Source organism: Microtus oregoni, unplaced genomic scaffold, assembly GCF_018167655.1.
Source record: "Microtus oregoni isolate MIOR12 unplaced genomic scaffold, Mior012 000059F_ref0000304, whole genome shotgun sequence".
NCBI classification, from domain to species: Eukaryota; Metazoa; Chordata; class Mammalia; order Rodentia; family Cricetidae; genus Microtus; species Microtus oregoni.
This window is the reverse complement of record NW_024543835.1, coordinates 4,261,014-4,283,835: the sequence shown is the minus strand read 5'-3', so window position 1 is coordinate 4,283,835 and position 22,822 is coordinate 4,261,014. Positions and strand designations below refer to the sequence as shown.

General features: G+C 41.3%; 1 protein-coding gene across 5 annotated transcripts in view; it reads left to right on the top strand.

Moving 5' to 3' along the window:
• Positions 1 to 22,822, top strand: part of LOC121439035 (glycerol kinase-like) — a 90,370-nt gene that overhangs the window by 10,432 nt on the left and 57,116 nt on the right. For all 5 annotated transcript variants that reach the window (XM_041639532.1, XM_041639530.1, XM_041639528.1 and 2 more), the window contains exons 2-4: positions 10,959 to 11,032; positions 11,916 to 12,022; positions 20,232 to 20,309. In XM_041639532.1, coding sequence (XP_041495466.1) covers positions 10,959 to 11,032; positions 11,916 to 12,022; positions 20,232 to 20,309 — 259 coding nt within the window. The remainder of the gene's footprint in view (positions 1 to 10,958; positions 11,033 to 11,915; positions 12,023 to 20,231; positions 20,310 to 22,822) is intronic.

Here is a 22,822-nt window from a genome sequence, read left to right as displayed (position 1 = left end):
TCCCCTCGTTTCATCATGTGGGTCCTGAAGATTGAGCTCAGGTGTCAGGCCCGGCAGCATGGACCTTTCCACCTGAGCCATCGTGTCAGCACAGTGTCACTTCAAAATACTTTTTATTTTACACGTATGGGTGTTTTGCCTGTACTGTATGTGTACACATATATGCTTCCCACAGAGGTCAGAAGAGGGCATCAGGGGCTGGAGAGATGGCTCAGAGGTTAAGAGCACTGACTGCTCTTCTAGAGGTCCTGAGATCAATTCCCAGCAACCACATGGTGGCTCACAGCCATCTATAATGAGATCTGGTGCCCTCTTCTGGCATGCAAGCAAACATGGAAGGAATGTTGTATACATAATAAATAAATAAATCTTTTTTTTTTTTAAGGGCATCAGATCCCCTGGAACTGGAGTTAGGGAAAGTTGGTGCATTGTTGGTGCTGGGACTTGAACTCTGTCCCTCTAGAAGAGCAGGTGCTCTTAACCACTTAGCCATTTCTCCAGTTCCTGTTTTTCTTTTTAAGACTTTATTTTACTTTTGTATGCATGTATCTGTATATGTGTGTCTCTGTGCGTGTATAAACACGTGTGCTGGTGCCTATAGAGGCCAGAAGAGGATGACAGATCACGTGGAGCTGGAGCTACCCCATGTGAATGCTGGAATTAGAACTCTGGTTCTCATGGCTAGAGACCAAGTGCTCTTAGTTACTGAGGCATCTCTCTAGGCCCCCATTTCATTCAAAATGTTTTAAAATGACATTTTATTTGGTGAGGGTGTGTGTGTCTTTGTGTGTGAAGGTCAGAAAACAACTTGCCAGGGTTGGTTCTTTCCTTCCAGTATGTAAGTCCCAGGAATCGAACTCAGGTCCCCTGGCTTAGCAGCAAATGCCTGCCTGTACCTTATGACAGTTCTCACTGGTCCCTACAATTTCTTTTTTCTTTTCTTTTCTTTTTTTTTTGTGACAGGCTTTCCTTGTGGTGTTGGAGCCTGTGCTGGAACTAGCTCTTATAGAGCAGGCTGGTCTCAAACTCACAGAGATACATCCGCCACTGCCTCCCAAGTGCTGGGATTAAAGGCATGCACTACCACTGCCCAGCTTTTTTTTTTTTTTAAGATTTATTTATTGTGTATACAATGTTCCTCCTGCATGTACACGTTCATGCCAGAAGAGGGCACCACATCTCATTACAGATGGTTGTGAGCCACCATGTGGTTTCTGGGAACTGAACTCAGAACCTCTAGAAGAGCTGCCAGTGCTCTTAACCTCTGAGCCATCTCTCCAGTCTCTTATAATTTCATTTGTAGCAAATGATATGATGGGATATGTCTGTAATCATATGATACCAAGGCAAAAAGATTGCAAGTTGGAGGCCAGCTTGGGCTATGGAACCAGACTTTGTCTAAAAAAGAACTAAGGACAGGAAGAAAGAGAGAGGGAGAGGGAGAGGGAGAGGGAGAGGGAGAGAGAGAGAGAGAGAGAGAGAGAGAGAGAAGCATCCTAATTTATATGCTGTTTCTGTGGCCTTAAGCCATTAAACCTTTCCTTGTCAGTTTTGCAATGTAATATATTTGTGGCTAGTATTTTTATTTTGGGTCATCCAAGTTTGTGTAAATATGTAAAATGGTTTTCTCATTCCATTTAGTATTTTATTTTGACACAGGCTGGCCTCAAACTGACCATGTAGTTGAGGGTGATCTTGAGCTGCTAATCCACCTGCTCTGTTGCTGAGGCTGCTTGTTCATTTCTGGCTGCCCAGACCATGAAATAATCACACAGAAACTTTATCATTTGCAATACTGTTTGGCCAATAACTTAAGCATATTTCTGGCTCACTCTTATATCTTAAGTTAACCCATTTCTGTTAATCTGTGTATCGCTACGCGGCTGTGGCTTACTAGCAAGGTTCTGTCTGGTGTCTGCATCTGGCGGGGCTACATGGCTTCTGCTTGACTCCGCCTACTCTCTCCTCTATCTGCTTGGAACTCCTGCCTTGCCCTATTCTAAGCCGCTGGTTGAAATAGCTTTATTCATTAGCCAATAAAAGCAACACATAGACAGAAAGACTTCCCACACCGTTCCCCCTTTTCTGTTTAAATAAAAAGGAAGGTTTTAACTTTAACATAGTAAAATTACATATAACAAAACAGGTATTAAGCAAGAATTATAGTTATAATATTTATATCTGCTTTATCTTTTATCATAACTAAGGAAGGAAAACTATAATTATAACTACCTATTCTTCAACTACATGAAAGACTCCAGAAGGATATAATATTACTTAAGTAAACAGGAAGTGCATTGTAAGCAACTTCCAAAACTCTAGAATTGACAAAGACATCTCGCTGCCTGAACAGCTGCCTGAACACTGCTGTTACAGAACTCAAAGTTCTGTAACATGGGTTTCCAGTCTTCAGGTTACAGGCCCAAAGTATCCAGCAGAAACAGGACACAGAAGAAAGCAACTGATGGACTTTGCCATTACGCGGCAGAACAGACCTTCGGATTTCCTGTTTCATTTTCTTAGAGACATACGCTGGACCATAATCTGTCTTTATTTGTGCAGGTATACCCACAATACCTCCAAACCCGAATAGTGGGCTTGTAGTTATATGCCACCACACCCGGCCTACATTCATGAATAATTTCTTATCACGTAGTAAATTTTAGAGTACCATAAAAGAGTAGGCTGGTGGAAGGGGTGTGTGGGCAGGAAAATGAATGTGCATACTTATGGCACAGCTAAATTAGTCTTCGATGACAGAGGCAAAGCTGCAGGGTACTTAGGAAAGCGAGCATGTAATCTTTCTGAGTCTTTACAAGTCAGCGAACGTATACACCAGTATGTTTCAGCAGATTATTGTAAAACTTTTAAAATCATAATTTTGATTCTGTGGTTAACATCTCTGAAATTGAGAGGCGATTTAATTGTAGAGGTAGAATAGAGATCTGTAACTTTTTAAAAACGTTGAGAGACTGAGTCTTACATAGCCCAGCCCTTTGAATTTGCTGTAGTCAAGACTGCCTTTGAACTCAAGAATTTGCTGCCACCACCACGCAAGTGTTAGGATTACAAGTGTGTGCCACACTGCTCAGCTCAGATCTCAGCCCATCTAATTCTGCTTTTAGCATTTCTAGGTAATGCCGTAAGCAGAATAAAAAGATAGAAGCAGGAGTAACGAATATAGCGCTGGAAATGGCCATTGGATATATACTATATCTGCACTGCACCAAAGTCTTTTCTACATTAACTTTTATTTTTATGTACATGAGTTCAGGCTAAGACTTACTCTATAGCTGCAGATAACCTCGAAGTTCTGATTGTCCTGGCTCTGTTGCCTGAATCTAGAGTTTACAGGTATGTATTACCATTCCTGGTTTATTCCATGTGGGGCATTGAATATGGGGCTTTATGCATTGTTAGCAAACATTCTGCCACTCCAGCTCCATCCCCAGCCTATGCATTAACTTTATTTTCTGTGCTCTCTTTCTTTTTTTACTTAAAAAAAATTGTGTAGGGCAGTGGTGGCGCATGTCTTTAATCCCAGCACACAGGAGGCAGAGGCAGGCAGAACTCTTTGAGTTCGAGGCCAGCGTGGTGTATAAGAGCTAGTGCCAGGACAGGCTCCAAAACTACACAGACAAACTCTGTCTCAAAAAAAAAAAGAGAGAGAGAGAAACAAACAAAAATTATGAGTATGGATGTATGGCCTGAATGCTTGGTGCCTAAGAAGGCCAGAAGATGGCATCAGATCCCCTGGAATTGGAGTTGGAGAGGATTGTGAGCTTACTATGTAGGTGCTGGAAACCAGATTCTGTTCTTCTTCTCAAAGAGCAGCCTATGCTCTTAACCACTGAGCCATCTCTTCAGCCCCACATGCTTACTTCAATAATGGAAATAAAAATCAGGACCCAGGCAAATAAATGATTTACCACTGAATTATACCTATAGCCTCTTCAGAACAAAATCCAGAACTGAGACATGATACCTAGAGATAAATGATTTGTTTGTGGTTAGTTTGGGACAGGGTCTCATTTAGCCCAGTATGGCCTTAAAAACAATACATAGTCAAAAATGACCTTGAATTCCTGATCCTCCTGCCTCTAATTTTCAAGTTCTGAGATTTTAGATACAAACTACCAACCATATCTGACTATTTTATTTTATTTCATTTTTGGTGTTTATGTATTTCATTCATTTATCTTTGTTTGTTTGTTTATGGAGACAAGGTCTCACTGTTCTCAGTATATAATCCAGGCTGCTCAATTTTTTTTTTTTTGGTTTTTCGAGACAGGGTTTTTCTGTGGCTTTGGAGCCTGTCCTGGAACTAGCTCTGTAGACCAGGCTGGTCGGCTGCTCAAATTTAATAGAATCATGGTTTAGCCTCCCAAGAACTGGGTTATAGATTTACAGGCATGATCCTCCTTGCCTAGCTTTAGGTTATTTTTATTCAGACTTAAAAAAAAAACCAAAATATCTTAATGTTTAGCACACCTTAAGTCGGCGTAGAAGTCTCAGACTCAGTGTGCTGGAATTACAATCATGTGCCACCATGACCACCTATTCTCAGATGGAAAATTCATGAGGCTCAGAAAAAAATGAAAACCAAACAGCTGACGTGGGCAGGGTTGGAGCGTAACGTCTCCAAGCCTTGTGTGCCTCCAGGCCCTATGCTTTTTTTAAAGCCTCTGAATTATGCCAAACCTGAAGTTCTTGTCTGCTTCTCTGGCGCACGGGAAATTCTGGGAATATGTATTTCTTTAAACGGATGACCTGAAATAGGAACAGCTGGGTGCTGGGCATCCATACCCTGAACCAGAGCAACATCTTCAATGAGCATTGTTTAAACTGAAACCTGCCATCTGGCTCCATTTTTCCTGTCCTGCAACTGTTGCACTTACCCTCTTTGTCTTGTGAATGCTGTGTACACATGCCAGCCTGCCACGTGCTACGTCCTTTCTGGATGCTTCACCTTTCCCCATTGCAGCCTCAGTACTTAGATTTCAAGTCTCTCAGTACCAGCTGCTGCTGCTTTCCCGATGGAACCCTCCACGTGTCATACTTATTGCTATAGGGACGATAAGCTTTGCCCCCTCTACTTCCATCATAGCGATAGAGAGTATTATGTCTTCTCGCCCACCTGGACACCCCACTCACATGCACTTCCTGCCCCACGTGACGACATTTCTGCTCAACCAGATTAGAGGTTAACTCTTCTGGGATCTCTTACCACTCCCACGTGTCTGGATGAGATGTGTCTTTTTCTCTTCATAGTCCTAGCAATTCTATGTGAGAAGATTTCTCCTTATCACTACGATGGAATAGATGGTAAAAAATGATACTTGTTAGTATGACGTCAGAGTAGGAAAGGACTGTGCCTTAGGGTTACTATTGCTGTGATTAAATACCTAATCAAAGCAACTTGGGGAGCAAAGGGTTTATTCAGCTTGTCCTTCCATGTCACAGTTCATCATCAAAGGAAGTCAGGACAGGAGCTCAAGCAGGGCAGGAACCCGGAGACAGGAATGGAGGTGCAGAGGCCATGGAGGGGTGCTTCTTACTGGCTTGTTCCTCATGGCTTGCTCAGCCTGCTTTCTTATAGAACCCAGGACCACCAGCCCAGGGATGGCCCCAGCCACAATGGGCTGGACCCTTCCCCATCAATCACCAATCTAGAAAATGCCCTACAGGCTCCCCAACAGCAGATGTTATGGAGGCATTTTCTCAGCTGAGGCTCCCTACCCCCTGGTTACTCTGGCTGTGTCAGGTTGACATAAGACTAGCCTGCATACACTGAAGAGCTACTGTTCCTTAACTCTTCGTCAGTATTGCCCAGTGTGGCTCTCACCTGGTAAATATGAGTGCAGTGTATTGGAGCCGTGGGTTCCGGTTGGTAATGTCTTCTGGCATTCATCTTAAAACTCTGTTGTCACTTGATTTTTTGAAGAAATTGAAGATGGAAGCTGAAGATCAGATGGGATCTGCAGGTAGGATCTAATCTGCGGGCTCAACTGGAGGCTGTGCCGTTCCTTCTGAACTCCTGAAAGCTCCTAGAGAAGCAATAGCGTGGTTTGAAAACGCTGGGCCCCGATCGCCAGCGTTTCTTTTAATTCCCATAACCTCACTGTGCTTTGGCTTTGTTTTTCAGAGACAGGGTCTCCTGGAGCCCAGGCTGACCTCAAACTCATTCGTTTTCTGGCCTCATCCTTTCAAGTATGACAGGTGGAATTACAGGTTTGACGATGGCTTCTGAAGTCAGTTTGGGGAAAACCCAGTACCAATCAAGCAGCCCTCCCGACAGTGGACAGTGGGTCATTTATGTGCAGTTAGTTACCTTCTACCATAGAATCCCTTAAGGCTATTCAGTGAACAATAGTGACTGTAGACCTCCTAGCCTTATGTGACTATTGGTCATTTTTATTTTTTTCCTTATTATTTCTCTCCCTTCCTTTGGTGGTCTGGTTCTCACTGTGTGTTTGAGGCTATTCTCAAATTTATGCCAATCACCCGACTTCAGCCCTGTGAGTGCTGGGGTCATGACCATGCTGGGCTTAAAGAGGGGTATCTTCGTCATTTCTTTCTGCATGTGTGTGATGTGTGCATTGTGTGCATGGAAGTGCAGGGGAGCCTGTGCCCATGCATACACATGCAGGAAGAGTACATGTGCCTTGCTCTATTGCTTTCCACTTTATTCCTTTCAGACAAAGTCACTGAGATGGAAACTTGTCATTTTGACTGGGCTGACCAACCAGTGAGCTCCAGGGATATGCCAGTCTTCACCACCGATGCTGATGTTATAGGCATAAGAAATCATGCTTGGCTTTTAATATGACTACTGGTTTTCTACTTCAGGTTCTCATATTTGCACACCACGTACTGTTACACACCTAGCCTTCTCCCCAGCCATTTTCCCTACTACGTTTTAGAAAGATGATCTTACTGAGCTATTTTCTCAGTCACCTCCAATCTGTAGGAAGGCTCACACACTTTAACCTAGACTGGCCTGGACCTTGCCTTGTAGCTGAGGCTAGCTTCAAACTTGTGGCTAGTCTTCCGGTTTTAGCCTTCCAAGTCCTGGGATTACAGGTATACGTTACCATACCTAGCTCCTGTCCCACCATTTCTGTTTGTTTGTTTGTTTGTTATTTACTTTGAAACAGAATCTTAGTAGGTAGCTCTAGCTGCCCTGGTACCTGCTATGTAGACCAGGCTGATCCCAAGCTCAAAAGAGGTCTACCTGCCTGTGCCTCCTAAGTGCTGGGCTTATAGGTATGTGTCAATCACCATGCCTGGCTATTGATTTATCCAGACAGGGTCTCATGTAGCGAAGTCTGCCCTTGAACTCTTGGTTTTTCTGCTTCTACCTCCTAAGTGCTGGAATTGTAGGTTTCTAAGACTATACCACTACATTTAGATTTAGGTGGTTCTAGATATCAAACCCAAGGTTTATATCATGCTTGACAAGTATTCTACCACATGAGTTACGTCTCCCTAGCACCATACCTTCTCATATTATCCATCATTTCCTTTGTTTCCTCCTTTTTTTAAAAAATATTTATTTATTTATTATGCATACAATATTCTGTCTGGGTGCAAGCCTGAAGAGGGCACCAGACCTCATTACAGATGGTTGTCAGCCACCATGTGGTTGCTGGGAATTGAACTCAGGACCTTTGGAAGAGCAGGCAATGCTCTTAACCGCTGAGCCATCTCTCCAGCCCCCTGTTTCCTCCTTTTTGTTTGTTTGAGATGTTTATTTATTTCTTATGTTCTCCTGGCTGACTGGTAACTCATTATCTAGATCTCCAAGACCAAGCTCCCCTCAAACTTGTAGCAGCCATTTTCCTGGCATTGATTTCCAGTTTATTAGTACATATGCGAGCCACCACACCTGCCTCTGCTATTTCTTATCTGATAATTTTTATCCAAGTAAGTACTTAGAATATAGAGCGTCTTTTTTCAGACCGTCACCAGTGTGCAAGGTACTATCTGTGTCCTGGGGATATATCAATAAATAAAACACGGGCAATTGAGCCTACATCCTAGGCACATACTTTAGTACTGAGTTGTAGATCATAAGATATGAAATGAAATTCGGTCAGCTTGTTTTTTTTTATGATGTTGGGTTAACCTTTGATTTGTAAGATATTTATCTCCTCAGGGAACTTTAGAATTTGCCATCTTGCTTCCTATTTATCACTTCTCCAGAAAGGCTGTTGTGCGTCACATCAATGGAAGAAAACATCAATGGAAAAAAGTTTCTTTTTGAGACAGGCTTTCTCTGTAGCTTTCGGACCTTTCCTGGAATTCACCCTATAGAGCAGGCTGGCCTCGAACTCACAGAGATCTGCCTGTTGCTGCCTCCAGAGTGGTGGGATTAAAGGCATGTGCTACCACTGCCTGGTTCTGTTTTTTTGCTTTTCTTAGTCTGCATTGAACAGATGTTTTCTCTCCCAGGAAACTGAGGCATGGAACTACTCTCTGAACTAATTAGAAGTGAACATTATGCTATAGTTACAGTGATTTGGAGAGTTAATTTTAGTTAAATTATGAATTCTTACTCTCAAACCATAAGAAAATTGGTACTCAAGTACAGGCACTAACTGGAAGAATCTCTAAGAAAAAAGATCTTTAATTTTTTTTTAAGTGCTTATTTACTTCACTGAAATTGTGGCCAGTTGTGTAGTTTCTTTATTAGCTCTCAGCCCTGGTTTTAATGTTTTATATCAAGGGTCTGCAGTTAATGACACAGATGCCTGGTGGATGAGGCCTCCAGTTAACAATTTCTCTCCCTGCTGATAGGGCTTTGTTTTCCTGTTAAAGAGCCTGATAAAGGCACCACCGAGTCTCCCTGCGAAGGAATTCACAAGTACCAACCCTGCATGAGCATCTTTCTTCTCATTGAAGATGCATGAGGAGTGGAACCTGCTGTGACCATCAGCATTATCTCACCCTTCTTATTGTTCTTGGTTTTTCTATTCACCAAGGACATCTATGTTATTAATTATATTAATTTCTATTTTGTACAGAGCCATTTTTGATTTATTTAGGGATAAAGAGCTGGGTTTTTTTTTTGTTTGTTTGTTTGTTTGTTTTCTGAGACAGGGTTTTTCTGTGTAGCCCTGGCCGTCCCGGAACTCGCATTGTAGACCAGGCTGGCCTCAAACTCAATGATCGGCCTGCCTCTGCCTCCTGAGTGCTAGGGTTAAAGTCATACACCACTACTGTTATTATTATATCATTATTTTTTTGGACCCAGCTTTGTTATGTAGTTCAGGCTGGTCCCAAAAGTCGTGGTAATCCTCTTGCCTCAGTCCCTAAAATGCTGAGGTTACAGGTGTATACCACCACAACTAGCAGAAATTACCTTATTAAAAAAATATGTTTCATTTTCTCAGAAGAAATTCTTTTAAATATGTTTTAAAATTTATTCTTTGACACATTCAATCATATGTATAGTGAATTTCAGTTGTTTTCATACCCATTGCCTTCTCTTCTCTTCCTCTATTTTCTGCTGGAACCTTTCTACCAAAGAAGTTCTGTTCTTACTTATTCCTTTTATTGTATCTGTGACCTACCGACTTTAACTAAAGTTGCTTGCCTGGGCATGGGTGCTATTGCAGTCTGTCAGGGAGGGTGGTGCCCCTCATGAGCCCCTCTCCATCTGTGATGAAACACTGCTAGATCAAATCTTTTGTAGGTTTTGTGCAGTAAGTACAACTATCATGGATTTATAAGGGTAACAACCATGTCATGTCCAAAAGACATCCTTCTGTGCCATACCTACTCATCCTCTGGCTCTTGCATTGTCTTCCTCCCCTTTTCTCTGATGGTCCATGACCCGTGGAGGGATGATATAGATGTCATCTCATCCATCATCACTTTTATTCTTGACCCTTTGACCACTAATGAATCTCTGCATTAGCCGCCACCCACAGCTATGAGAAGCTTCTCGGAAGAAGATGAGAACAGCACTAATCTGTGGGTAAAAACATGCATATATAGAAGGCGGCTTAACATGTCCAATTAGCAAAACAGTAGTAGTAGGTTCCCTGCTGAGCCTACATCCATCCCAGCCATAGATGCCTGACCATGTTTGCAATACCATCTCAGGAGAAATTCTTTCATTTCTCTTTTTAAAAAGATGTATTTATTTTTATTTTATGTGTATGGGCATTTTGCCTGCATGCATGTCTGTGCACACATGCATGCCTGATGGCCATGGAGGCCAGAAGGTGTCAAATCTCCTGGAACTGGAGTTGCAGAAGGTTGTGAGCTTCCATGTGGGTATTGAGAATGGAACCCAGGGTCCTCTGGAAGAGCAGCCAGTGCTCTTAAATACTAAACCATCTCTCCAGGCCTCATTTCCTTTTGTTTATAGTTTTTATAGACAATATGTCTCATTGTAGCTCAGGCTAACTTCAAACTCTGGATTCTTCTACCTTAGCCTCTTGAGTACTAGGTGAGATCTCAGATGTGAGTCCCCACCATTTCTGGTTATGAGAAGTTATTTCTGAAGTGGCAGCGCAATTTTTGAGATAGATTTTTATTGTGTGTGTGTGTGTGTGTGTGTATGTATGTACGTACACACACACACACACACACACACATTGTTTTCTCCATGTATTCACTTAACAAACACATACCTCAAAGTGCCCACTAGTGCACCTACACACACCCACAAAATTGGAAATACAGGAAGTTAAGAGCCATCTGAAATGGCTGCTGGAATTGAAATGGGTCCTCCGGGAGAACAGCAAGTACTCGTAACCACTGAGCCCGTCTCTATAGCCACCCACATTCCAATGTGTTATGATTCTGTCTGAAGAATAAGCCAAACGTCATTGGTGGCCCTTCCATCTGATTCATTGTTTTCTATATGTTCCTAAGAACTTCATTGACTCATTAACTTTAAACAGATTTTATAGCAACCTACATAATTATATTGATGTGTTTTTCAGGTTTTTAATTCAAAAACAGCTGAACTTCTTAGTCATCATCAAGTCGAAATCAAACAGGAATTCCCAAGAGAAGGGTATGTTTTTTCATTTACTATGTAATGGCATGTCACATTGATTGGTTTCTCTTATCGCATGCACTCTGTGGATTGGCATAGTAAACTTAGCCAGACACTGTCTTGAGAAGACCTAAGAGATTGGGATTGGTCAAGAGATGAAGTTATGATGTGGTAGTTCAGAAAAAATGTCTGAACAATGGGTGGCTTAGGAATTCAGCAATGGAAAGTAAAGTGTAAGAAATTTATGTAATACAATAAAGGCGTGTTAATTGCCAGAAATTTTGCATTGACTCTGAAGTCATTTATTACTAATAGTGATAAAATGATTACTTTTTAGGGTTTTTGTTTGTTTGTTTTGTTTCCTGGCTTTTGGAACCAGGTTAGTCTTGTTTTCTAGACCAGGCTGGCCTAGAACTTAAAACAGTCATTCTGCCTTAGCCTGTCAAGTGCTGGGATTTGAAGAGTGAGCCGCACCTGGCTAGTGACCATCCTTAGAAGGATGGATTATTATTATGTGAAGAATAAGAAAAATAGGAAAATATAAGGGCAATAGTTTTTTTTTTAATTCCTTTAGAATGTAGAATATAGATATGCTTTGCTTTCCAATTTTTTTAATCTATTTATTATGCATACAGTATTCTGCCTGCATGTATGCCTGCAGGCCAGAAGAGGGCGCCAGATCTCATTACAGATGATTGTGATCCACCATGTGGTTGCTGGGAATTGAACTCAGGACCTCTGGAAGAGCAGTCAGTTCTCTTAACCTCTGAGCCATCTCTCCAGCCCTCCATTTTTTTCTGTTATGTGCTAGGCACATCTAATAGGTTAACTTATTTGTGGAAACATGTTAGGTTTGTAGTGACTTCTTGGAGACTAACACATTTATCCTTTTGTTCCAAAGATGGGTAGAACAAGACCCGAAGGAAATCCTGCGGTCCGTTTATGAGTGTATAGAGAAAACGTGCGAAAAACTTGGACAGCTCAATATTGACATTTCCAACATCAAAGGTATTTCAGTTGAGTATTCTCATCTTCTGATCTAGCTCTGCTGATCCCATTCATTAATTTATTCTTTCTGCTCACAATTGAATGTTTATGCACTGTAAGCCTTTTTTTGTGAGAACTTGTGGGCGCAACAATAAACAAGATTCAGTCTCTGTTCATGCAGATATTTTATTCTCATGAAAACAAAGAAAAACAAATGAAGACAATACAAGTTCATTTCAGATACTAACAAGTTCCACATGGGAAATTAAAACATGATGGCGTGTGCCTACAAGGGCTTACTTTAGATTAGATGGCCATGGGAGGCTTGTCTTCTCTGAGGAGGTGATTATTTTACTGACATTTCAAGGGGCATGAGGGATTAGCCATGTGATGGGAGAAACATCTTTGAAGAAAAAAAAAACAAACTGCACCTAAAGATCCCAAGGTGAGACTAAATGGAGGTAGGCTAGGGCCACCAAGAAGACCAACATGTTCTAAGAACAGTAAAAACAAGTTGAGCGGATAGAGTGGGGAGGTAAGGGGTTTAATGGCGCTGAAACTGGCGAAATCAATGGCATCTTGTTGACCGTGTTTTGGAGCTTGAGTGTTGGTTTTATTGTCAGAGGCAGCAGGTTAGAGACAGTTCCATACCTGGTGTGTAGAAAGTGAACTCTGGTGGGGAGACCACTGTGAGGCTTCTGTAGAAGAGGATGGTGGCTTGGCTGACAGCGGTGGCAGAGAAGCAAGGAGGAAGGACCAATACTTCTGACTGGTTGCCTACCAGGGTAGGAGAGAGAGTAGTGTAGTGAGTAGTTGGGCAAGGGGAAGAAATGGGTCAAAGATGATGCTTCAGTTTCTGGTCATTTTTGTTTTCTTTGGTTTTGTTCTGTCGGGTTATGCATTGCTCCTAGGTAGGTGGAAATGCCTTTCATTGAGAAGAGAAATACGAAGGGGAAGAATAGATTGGGGGAATAGTTTTTGAAATCCAAACACATTACTTATAGGATTTCTATGAAATCACTGCCTGAAAGTGTGAGTTTGTTGGAGATCTCTCTATGAATTCCTAGTTTCTGTTAGAATACCTATGCTTGCTTGGCTGTTTATTATTTTTACAGGGAGAAAAAGTTACCTAGCTCCCCAAGGTTGCTGGAACATTGTATAGTGTGAAACACAATGTGGTCATTGCTGCTTCTTGTCTTTTATAGCTTGTATTGTATTCTTGAGATTTGTTTGTTTGACTTTTATTGAAACAAGAACTGAATAAGTAGACCTGTCTGGCTTGGAGTTTGCTGTGATTCTCCTGCTCCTCCTTTCTAAGTACTGGGATTACAGGCATGCACCACTTTTCCCAGTGTGTGTACGCAAACACACATTTAATTTTTAATTATTATTTATTTATTTACTTAGGTAGTTTGACTACCAATAGAAGGAACCATAGTCCATTTTTGGTGTTTTGATTCATATCCTCTTGGCTTCAAGACTTAGACCATGCTCCTAAGATTTTTGTCCTAAGTACATTTTTTTGATCGCTTTTATTGTTATTATTATTGATTTTCTGTTGGCTTTGATTTTTAGACATGGTCAGTCTATTGCAATGAAGAGATGACAGCAGCAAGTCTTATAAAGGAAAACATTAAATTGGGACTGGCTTATGGGTTCAGAGGTTTTGTCTGTAATCATTATGGCAGGAAGCTTGGCTGCATGCAGGCATACATGGTGCTGGAGAAGGAACTGAGATTTCTACCTCTGGATCAGCAGGCAGCAGGAAGAGAGATACAGGGGCCTGGCTTGAACATATGAAACCTCAAAGCTCGCCTCCAGTGACACACTTCCTCTAACAAGGTTGCACCTACTTGTTCCACTTCCTATAAGTCTGTGGGGGCCATTTTCATTCAAACCACCACATTACACTCCTTGGCCCCCATAGGCTTGCAGCCATATCAAAATGAAATATTGCATTAGTCCAACTTCAAAGTCCCCTTCCATAGTCTCGTACATTATCAACACTGCTTAAAATCCAAAGTTTAAACTCTCTTCTGAGAATCATGACAGTCTCTTAACTTTAACCCACCTCTTCCAAAAAGGAGGAAAGAGCATAGTGAGTAAATATTGGATCAAAGCAAGACTTAAAACGAGCTGGACAAACTCCAAATTCAGCATATCCATGTTTGATGTCAGAGCGTTCTTCAGATCTCCAAATCCTTTCAACTTTGTTGACTGCAACATACTTTTTCTTTTGTGTTGGTTACACTCCCTGTTACCAACTCACCTTGGCAGGGGTCCCATGGCGTTAACATCTCCAACATTTTAATTGTCTCCAAGGCAATCCAGGTTTCACCTTCACAGCTTCATACAAAGGCTTCTCTGGACTTCCATGCAGGGGCAGCTCTGCCACACGCCTGGCCTCATCAGCTTTCCTTAGTCACAGAGGGAGACTTCATAATCCCTTTCTTGTATCCTTTGACTCTAAGCCAAAACCGTGTGACCAAATCTGCCCAATTCTGCTGCTTTCTGGGGTTAGAACATGGCCTGTTCATTCAAATACGTTTTCACCAATTTTCTGATTTTGGTAGTTTCATTCATTGCCTCAGTTTGGCTGTTCTGAAACTTGAGCTATAGACCAGGTTGGCCTTGAACTCAGAGATCTGCCTGCCTCTGGTTTCAGAGTGCAGGGATTAAAGGCATGTACCATCACACCTGGTCATCAGCTTTTCTTAATTATTTTTCATAAATTGGAAGCTTAGATGGGTGGGGTCTTGCCCTGAGGTCACCAATCCCTTTATTCCATTTAGGATGGGGCTTTTCTTTAAACTTATCTTCTTGGGCACTGGACTTAGTTCTATTACACTTCCTGGTACTCCCTTTCTTTTTAAACTGTATATTTTGTATACAGTTTCCTTGTTCAGCTTGTTCATTTTCATTATAGATCTGCGTAGGTGTGGCCAGGCCATTAATATGGTCAATGGTAGGTTGTTTGAAAATGTCCTCTGCCAAAGCTGTCTATAACTCTTCAATTTAGCCTCAGGCCGGTTTTTTGCACAAGGGCAGAAAGCATCTTTACCAAAATATCACAAAATATTTTCTAGGCCACATCTTAACAGTCGTCCCTGAAACCTCTTGAGCTGAGCAAATCATCCTTAGCACCACTGTCTTCTATGTTCCTATTAGTATGGCCCATTTAACACCATTTAAAGCATTGAACTGCTTTCTTAATCCAAAGTCCCAAACGAACTTTTCCCTAAATGAAAGCACAGTCAGGCATATCACTGCAATATTCCATCCCTTGTATCAGCTTCTGTCTTTGTCCTCACAAAATAAAAAACAGGGTTTTTATTGCTGTGAAGAGACACCATGAGCACAACTCCTATAAAGGAAAACATTTACTTGGGACTGGCTTACAGGTTCAAAGGTTTAGTCCATTGTCATCATGGCAACACACAGGCTGATATGATGCTAGAAGAGAAGAATTCTGCCTCTCCCTATCTCTGCCTGCCAAGTGCTGGGATTAAAGGCATGTGCCACCATGCCCCACTATTCTTACATCTAAATAGAAGTGCAGTCACCAAATTTATGTGAGCTGTATATCAAAATGATTGCTATTCTTTCTTTGGGGATATTCTAACAGTCTGAAACAATACGAATAATTAATCAGTTCTCATTAGTGCTCAGTTGTTAAAAGAGTCATTACCTCGGAGGCAAAAATAAACTTCACAGCTTAAAGAGATGTTTAATATAGAGTCCAGGATAACTTACCCTGGCATTGACATTGTTCTACCTTCTCGACATATAAGGTGGGATACATTATGGTGGCCTTCTGAGCCCACTGGTATATAACTCTTTCTGGGTTTTATAGGGTATGTGAAGATGACACACAGTTCCTCACCAAGTAATTTGTCTTGCACTTGAATAACTGGTCCATAAGACTTAAACATGTACCTATCTCTTCCTCCCCCTTCTTCCTCCTCCTCCCTCTTCTCAATATTTAGTCCTGGCTTTCTTGGGCCTCTCTATGTAGAGCAGACTGGCCTCAAACTCATAAACACGCACCTGCCTTTGCCTCCCAAGTGCTGAGGTTAAAGCAACTATTTTGTTGATCTACTGATTTGTCCAATATAAAAGTCATACCAAGTCAAAGTGATTCTTACCTGGCAATCAACAGTCTGTAGCTAAGGATGAGGACATCCCATAATGCCTGCCATAACAGGCCAGGCATGCTGCTGATAATTTCCCCAGATAATTTATTGAATTGTTATCAGAAAGACAAGATTTGCTTTCTTATGTAGAACTATAGGTAGCAAAACTATAAAAGCTGTAAAGGGTCAGCAGTCACCTAAAGCAACTTCCCTTAACTGCAGTGGGGAACTAGGACCGTAGGACATGTAGCTGTTTACTAGCAGAGGGCTTTAAAGTACTGCTTTTATAATGCTTGGACCAGTTTTCTCCCTGGGCCACTTTGATAATAATCTCACAAAAATTTAATTTGTATTTTCTACACAATAAGTACATGAGCTTTGCCAGTGGAGAGCAATATCATTTAGTCTTATCTGATAATATTATCAGAGTTCATCATATCTGGTTATATATCGTTTACAAATTCGTGACTCATTCATTTTAGTTGTCTTCATCTATCAAAAAGTACGTACTTCAAAGTTCCACGTCATCATTCATGTCTATAGTCTCAGCACTTGGGAGGCTTAGGCAAGAGGAGTGCTTGTGAGTTCAAGGTCAGAGTGGTCTATGAATTGAGACACACATTTCTTAGACACCCTCGCCATATTTTTTTTTTATTTAAGCTACAGTGAAGAATGCCTTCTAAGTTAAAAAAATTACTCTCTCGTTGAATAGCACGTTTAAACCTAAAGCGGGCCCGTAGCTGCTCTGCCTGTGTTAGGCAGTTACGTTTAACTTGAATGTGACTTTAGGAGTCACTACATAGCCAAAATTACAATGCCAGATGTTCTCTCTAAGTGATGGGCAAAAACTGTTTCAAAGACGAGGCAATAGATCTTCAGGAGTTACATTCTCAGCAGTTATTCTGGTGATAGGATAAAAGAAAACCTCTCCGTCTACTCTCCACCCTAACACACAAATCTCCGTCACATCTTACACTTGTGAACCTTATGATGGACTCAGAGAGGCACCTTTTTCTACAAAATAATATTCCACTAGTTTCCATATCTCGTTTCTAATTTTCTAATATACATGTTGCATGTAAAACTACACAGTTTTTTGGTGGCCTGAGAAGCAGAAAGGGTTTGATTTTTTTTTTTTTTGAGAAAAAGACTAGCTATGTAGCTGGCTTTGAATTCACAAACTCCATCCTCCTGTCTCAACTTCTTAAGTGCTGTGATTATAGGAATATACCACCATACTCACTGTGAAAAGCTTAATACGTCTTCCCACATGGTGCTTATAGTAGTAAGAAAGCTGTTTTTGTAAAGGCCTTATTAGTTTTCTCTGTGCATTATCAGTTCTTATTCCAAAATGTGTTACAATGATTAAATAAAGCATTATTTACTGATTTTAGTGCTGGGGATTCTATACAGGGCTCTACCCATGATAATCCATGAGCTATATCTCTACCCTGTTTTTATTTTTGAAAGGATTCACATCATCCACAATGTGGTCTAGACACTAATTACTAAGACTTCAAGAATTTAAAAACAAAGACTTTTTCTATCTTCTTAATTGTGGTTATAACTTTTTGTTCATCTATATGTATGTGTGGCTTTATGTTTGTCTGTCTGTCTTTGAGATAGGAGATAAGATCGGGCTAGTAGTTCAGACTGGTCTGGAGCTTGCTATGTACTGAGACTGGCTTCAAACCCATAGCCAACCTCCTATCCCAGTCTCCCAAATGTGTTGTAATTTAGTCACAAGCCACCATGCTAGGTGTTGGCTGTTAGATTTTAAATAGTTTAATCGTGTTACTAACAGTCACTGAACAGAAAACAAACCCCTTAAAAATATTAGGTAAAGTCTAAACCCGATTGACATAAGACCAACACATTAGTTTTTATTTATATGAATGATTATATCTGTAAATACATTCCCATGAGGCCAAGAAATGTCTATTTTGTGTATGTGTATAGCATTCATATGTGTCTGAATGGTGTGTACTATAAGCCTGAATGTGGTACTCTGCAAAAGAAAGAATTAAAAAGTAATGATTTGGGCAGGTTAAGATGGCTCAGTGGTTAAAGGCTCCTGCTGTCAAGCCTTACAACCCGAGTTCAAGTTCCAGGCCCTACATGGTGGGAGGTAAGAACTGAGTCCTGCAAGTTGTTCTCTGGCCTCCATATTCAAGCCCCCTTCTTAATAAATTTTATATATATGATATATATATATATATCTCATATATATTATAATGTAACTTAAAAATGATTTTAGGGTAAAACAACAATGGGTTGAGTCACAGAAAAAGCTCACTGGCTTTGCATTAGACCTGTGCGCAGTAATAAAGATAACTGGCCCAAAGAGAATCCTGAAGAGCGATTTCCGTGGACTTTGGGTGTCTGCGAGGAAAGCAGTTTCACTTGGCACGGAAGAATGAAATTAAGACAGAGGAGCAAGAGGGAGTGGTTAGAGAGAAATCCTGGACCAAAGAATCGGATGGAAATAGCTCTAGATTAGATTCTCAGTATGAGTCAGAAGGAGCCAATAAAGAAAGGTTGTGTGACAGACACGTGACTAGAGGGGTTGTGACTAAAAAGAGCAGCCAGCTGACTTACAGGGAAATCAACAATGAGGAAGTGGACTCTTAGTAGGGAATTCCCTGTGGTGCCACCTTGTGAAGTTTTCATTTTAAAGCAAATATCACTTTCGCAATATTCCCCTGTAGCCACCCATTGCTGGGCTCCTGCTTTCGTGCCCTCTGAGATGCCAAGGATTTCTCTCAGCCTGCTCAGTGCAGTCTCATTGTCTGCGACAATCACTGGACTCTGTACTCAGTGCTGATGACGGCAGCAGCTCTGAGGGACCTTTATTCAATACTTAGTTCTACCAGACATTTGCTTTAATGTGTGGGGACGTATTATTAGGTGGGGACTTTGAATTTACAAGAAATAAAACTCCGAGGAGACAAAATAAGGGGACTCTTAAGATTGGAATTTAAACAGCAGCTGTTTGGCTTTGGTGAGCCTAAGTGTTACTGAATATTTCCTTAATATTGCTTCCTCTTATTATTATATTTTTGGGGGTTTTCGAGACAAGGGCTCTCTGTAGCTTTGGAGTCTGTCCTGACACGCACTTTGTAAACCAAGCCAGTCTCAGACTCACAGAGATCTACCTGTCTCTGTTCCCCAAGTGCTGGGACTAAAGGCATATGCTACCACTGCCTGGCTTAAATTTGTAAAGACAGCGTGTGGTGGGGGTGGGGGTGTGTCTATACCATGACGTGTGTGCAGGCCACAGGACAACTTGATGGAGTCTTTGTAGTTCGCCTTTCCTTTATCTTGATTCCAAGGATCAGAAACTTAAGCCATCAGACTTGTGTGGCAAGTACCTTTACCTTCTGAGCCATCTGGGCCTGGCTTGAGACAGTGCCTCATGTAGCCCTCAAATTTCCTATGTGGCCCAGACTGACTGTGGCTCCTGGTCTCCTTTCTCACTCGTCCTCCCAAACACTGGGGTTGCGGACACGCATTCCTGCTGCCATGCCTGACTGTGGCGGTTTTCCTGAAATGATGCGTGCACATATGTACCCATACAGGAAGGGAACTTTCTCGTAACCAGTAGTCAGCACATGAGTTAGTTCATTGTTGCACCTAATCATAAATTAGTCATAGCAAATGTGTGAAGTTATTACTTCCCTTGAGACAATTTGGAACCTTTTCTTCGTAATGATATGGATCCATGTCATCGTGTGCTTCAAGTGCAGTAGGAGGATTCTGTAGAATTAAAAACTATACATTGTATGCTCATTTTTCCCAGGGCCATTTAAGGAAAAAAATCAGATACCGCTACAAATATTCCAGATGGAAGGCTGAGCATGGTGGCATATGTCTTTAATCATGGCAGGCTGGAGGCGGAAGTGGCAGTGTATAGGGGAGTTGGTCTCTGTTAATTCCAGGTCAGTCTGTCTACATACGGACTTCCAGGCTCCATAGTGAGGCCCTGTCTCAAAAAAAAATCGCAAGTTTTTAAGAAGTGTTCATTGTTCCTGTTATCCTGAAGTAATATTTAACATGTTTAATTGTCTCCTTCCTTCTGTTTCACTTTCTTGTTAAAGCCATTGGTGTGAGCAACCAGAGGGAGACCACGGTGGTCTGGGACAAGCTGACTGGAGAGCCTCTCTACAATGCCGTGGGTAAGCCATCATGCCGAGGTGCAGCACAGGGCCTTGTTCCATTCGCAAAGGTGTTAACACGCAGTCATCTGACTGGAAAACCATATGTTCATGTTTCCTGTAATCTGAGGAGGTGGGCGCCAGAGTTCTCTTAAACTTTTCCGATCATAGTTATTCACGTGCTGAATTAGCTCTCTCCCTTGCTCTCTCCTTCAGCTGACTGTTTGTATCATATAAGAGGGTGGGTAATTCCAGAAGTGTTTGATGACCCCCCCCCCACTGTGTTTCTGCCATCTAGAAGAGATCTTTCTCCCTATCTTGAAAATTCAAAATTGCAAGTGTTCAAAATTATCTATCAACTATCTGTATATTTGTACTTTCTACCTAAAAATTTGAACTCTTATTAAGATAAATGATCAGAATTTTAGCTGCTTCTGTTATAGATTTAATTGTTTTTTAGGGCATATAAACCTCAAATGTCTCAGGCATCTTACCTTTGGGTGTCACATCTTAGATGGAAATGTCTGAGAAGATGCTAGTATTATCCTTAGCCTGTGACAGGTGCAGAGCACTAAACAATACTGCTCCTTCCTAAAAGGAAAGTTGTCCTCTAAATCTGTGACCATTAAAAGATTTCTGTCACAAGTAGCAAATCATGCTGGCTGTGACAGCCCGTGCCTTAAATGCCAGCACTGAGGCAGGAAGATCGTCTCAAGTTCAGAGCCAACCTGGCTTACACGGTACATCCTAGGTCACCTAGGGCTGTAAAGGAAGACTCTTTCAAAAACCAAACAAAAATGAAAAGAAACAAACAAAATGAGAAAAGAAAAGCTAATAATGTGTGATTATTATAATAAGTTATAAAGAAGGGAAACTGATTTTCAAAAAGAAGGAAAGGAATATGAAACAGGTGTTGGGGCCCATGAGGGTCCAACATAAATTCTCTGATTCCCTAACCCGGCTGGAACGGAGTCGCGAGGAAAAGAACCGACACAGCTTACACCGTCATCATGGAAAAGGCCAGCCTCTCCAGTTATTGTCCAAACATTTTATATACCCACACCAAATTGAGCGGGGAAAACACATTACGCCATCACCTAGGCAACCAGGTGCCTGGGCTCAAGTCAAGTTTGCCGCTAGCAGTCAGGTAGGCCCTGAATTAGCATCTCTATAAGACACCTTCCAAATTACAAAAGGAAGGAAGCACCAAACATCTGAACTCCTAAATCATCAGCTTCAGTCAAACATCTCTTCTCAGGTAATCCACATCTTAACAAAAGAAGCTAGGAGCAGGCATCCTGGCTTTTGTTAAGGGCAGAGACAGCTTGTCTGCAGAGCTAAGTGATCAGCTTGGACCTGGGAAATGGCTTTTGTGCCATATTGAAATATGGGCCCACAAACAGGAAGGGGATGCAAATAAAAAACATAAACCTAAACACGTCTATGGTAAAGGACAGGATTTTTCTGTGCGGTGAAAGCTATTAACTGAAACTTGTAGTTGGTTCCTGAGAGAGTGCAGTACAAATGAAGAGAAGAAAAACTGGCAAGCCATCTCAGGCTAGGTGCGACCCTGTGCCTTACCATGGAGAGTTCCCAAGCAGGAAGGAGGTGACCATTCTTATTCTTTGAGAAGCCCGCTCTCTAGGCTGTTTCTCTTTTCCTTAATGCCTCTTAGCACTCACTGTGCTTAAAATCTGTATTACATCCATAACAGAACCCCAACCCTGTTTCACAGAAGACATGATAGAAAAATTTTACAAAGTAATTTGAGTTTGTGAGAACGGGAGTTAATTCGGTAATATTAAAGGAGGAAAATAGCTTTTTGCTTTATATGAGATATTAAATTTCTGAATGAAGCTATTTTCTAGACAAGTAGAAATTAGATTGTTTTGAAAGTTATTTATTTATTGTTTTGAAAGATTTGCTTGAAAGTTTTTCTTCCATGTATTTATTTCCTTTATTTATTTATTCTCAGGAGAAGGCAAGCCTGCATTCTCTGGCAGGCATGTGGAGGAAAGAGGAGAACTGGCTGGAGCCAGTTTTTTATTTTCACCTTGTAGAGATCAAGGCTCAAACACAAGTTGTCTGGACTGGGACCAAGCGCTTTTTCTTCCCTGAGCTCTCTTGATGGACCTTGCTTGTTTCTAAGCCAATGTTTTATGTAGTCCTTGCTAGTCTTGAACCTACTCTGTAGCTAAGGATAACTTTGAAATCCTGACCTTCCTCCTTCCACCTCCCGAGTGTTTAGTTTACTGCCATGCACCAGCACACTTGGCGGTAAATTGCTTTCAATGCAGATTTGAAAATTTTCAGCACAGATAATGTTCATCTCAACTAATTGTGGATGATTTCATTATAGGAATGAATATACAATGAAATTCAAAAGCGTGGCTAGATATCTGTGTTCCATGTTCTGTGGTGGCCCCTAAATATATCTCAACAACCCAAGGAGGCTTGTCATTTACCCTTGTGTCACAAGTTAAGAGTAGGAATTTGTCTAATGTGTCTAATATCCACTTATGAATGAGTACATA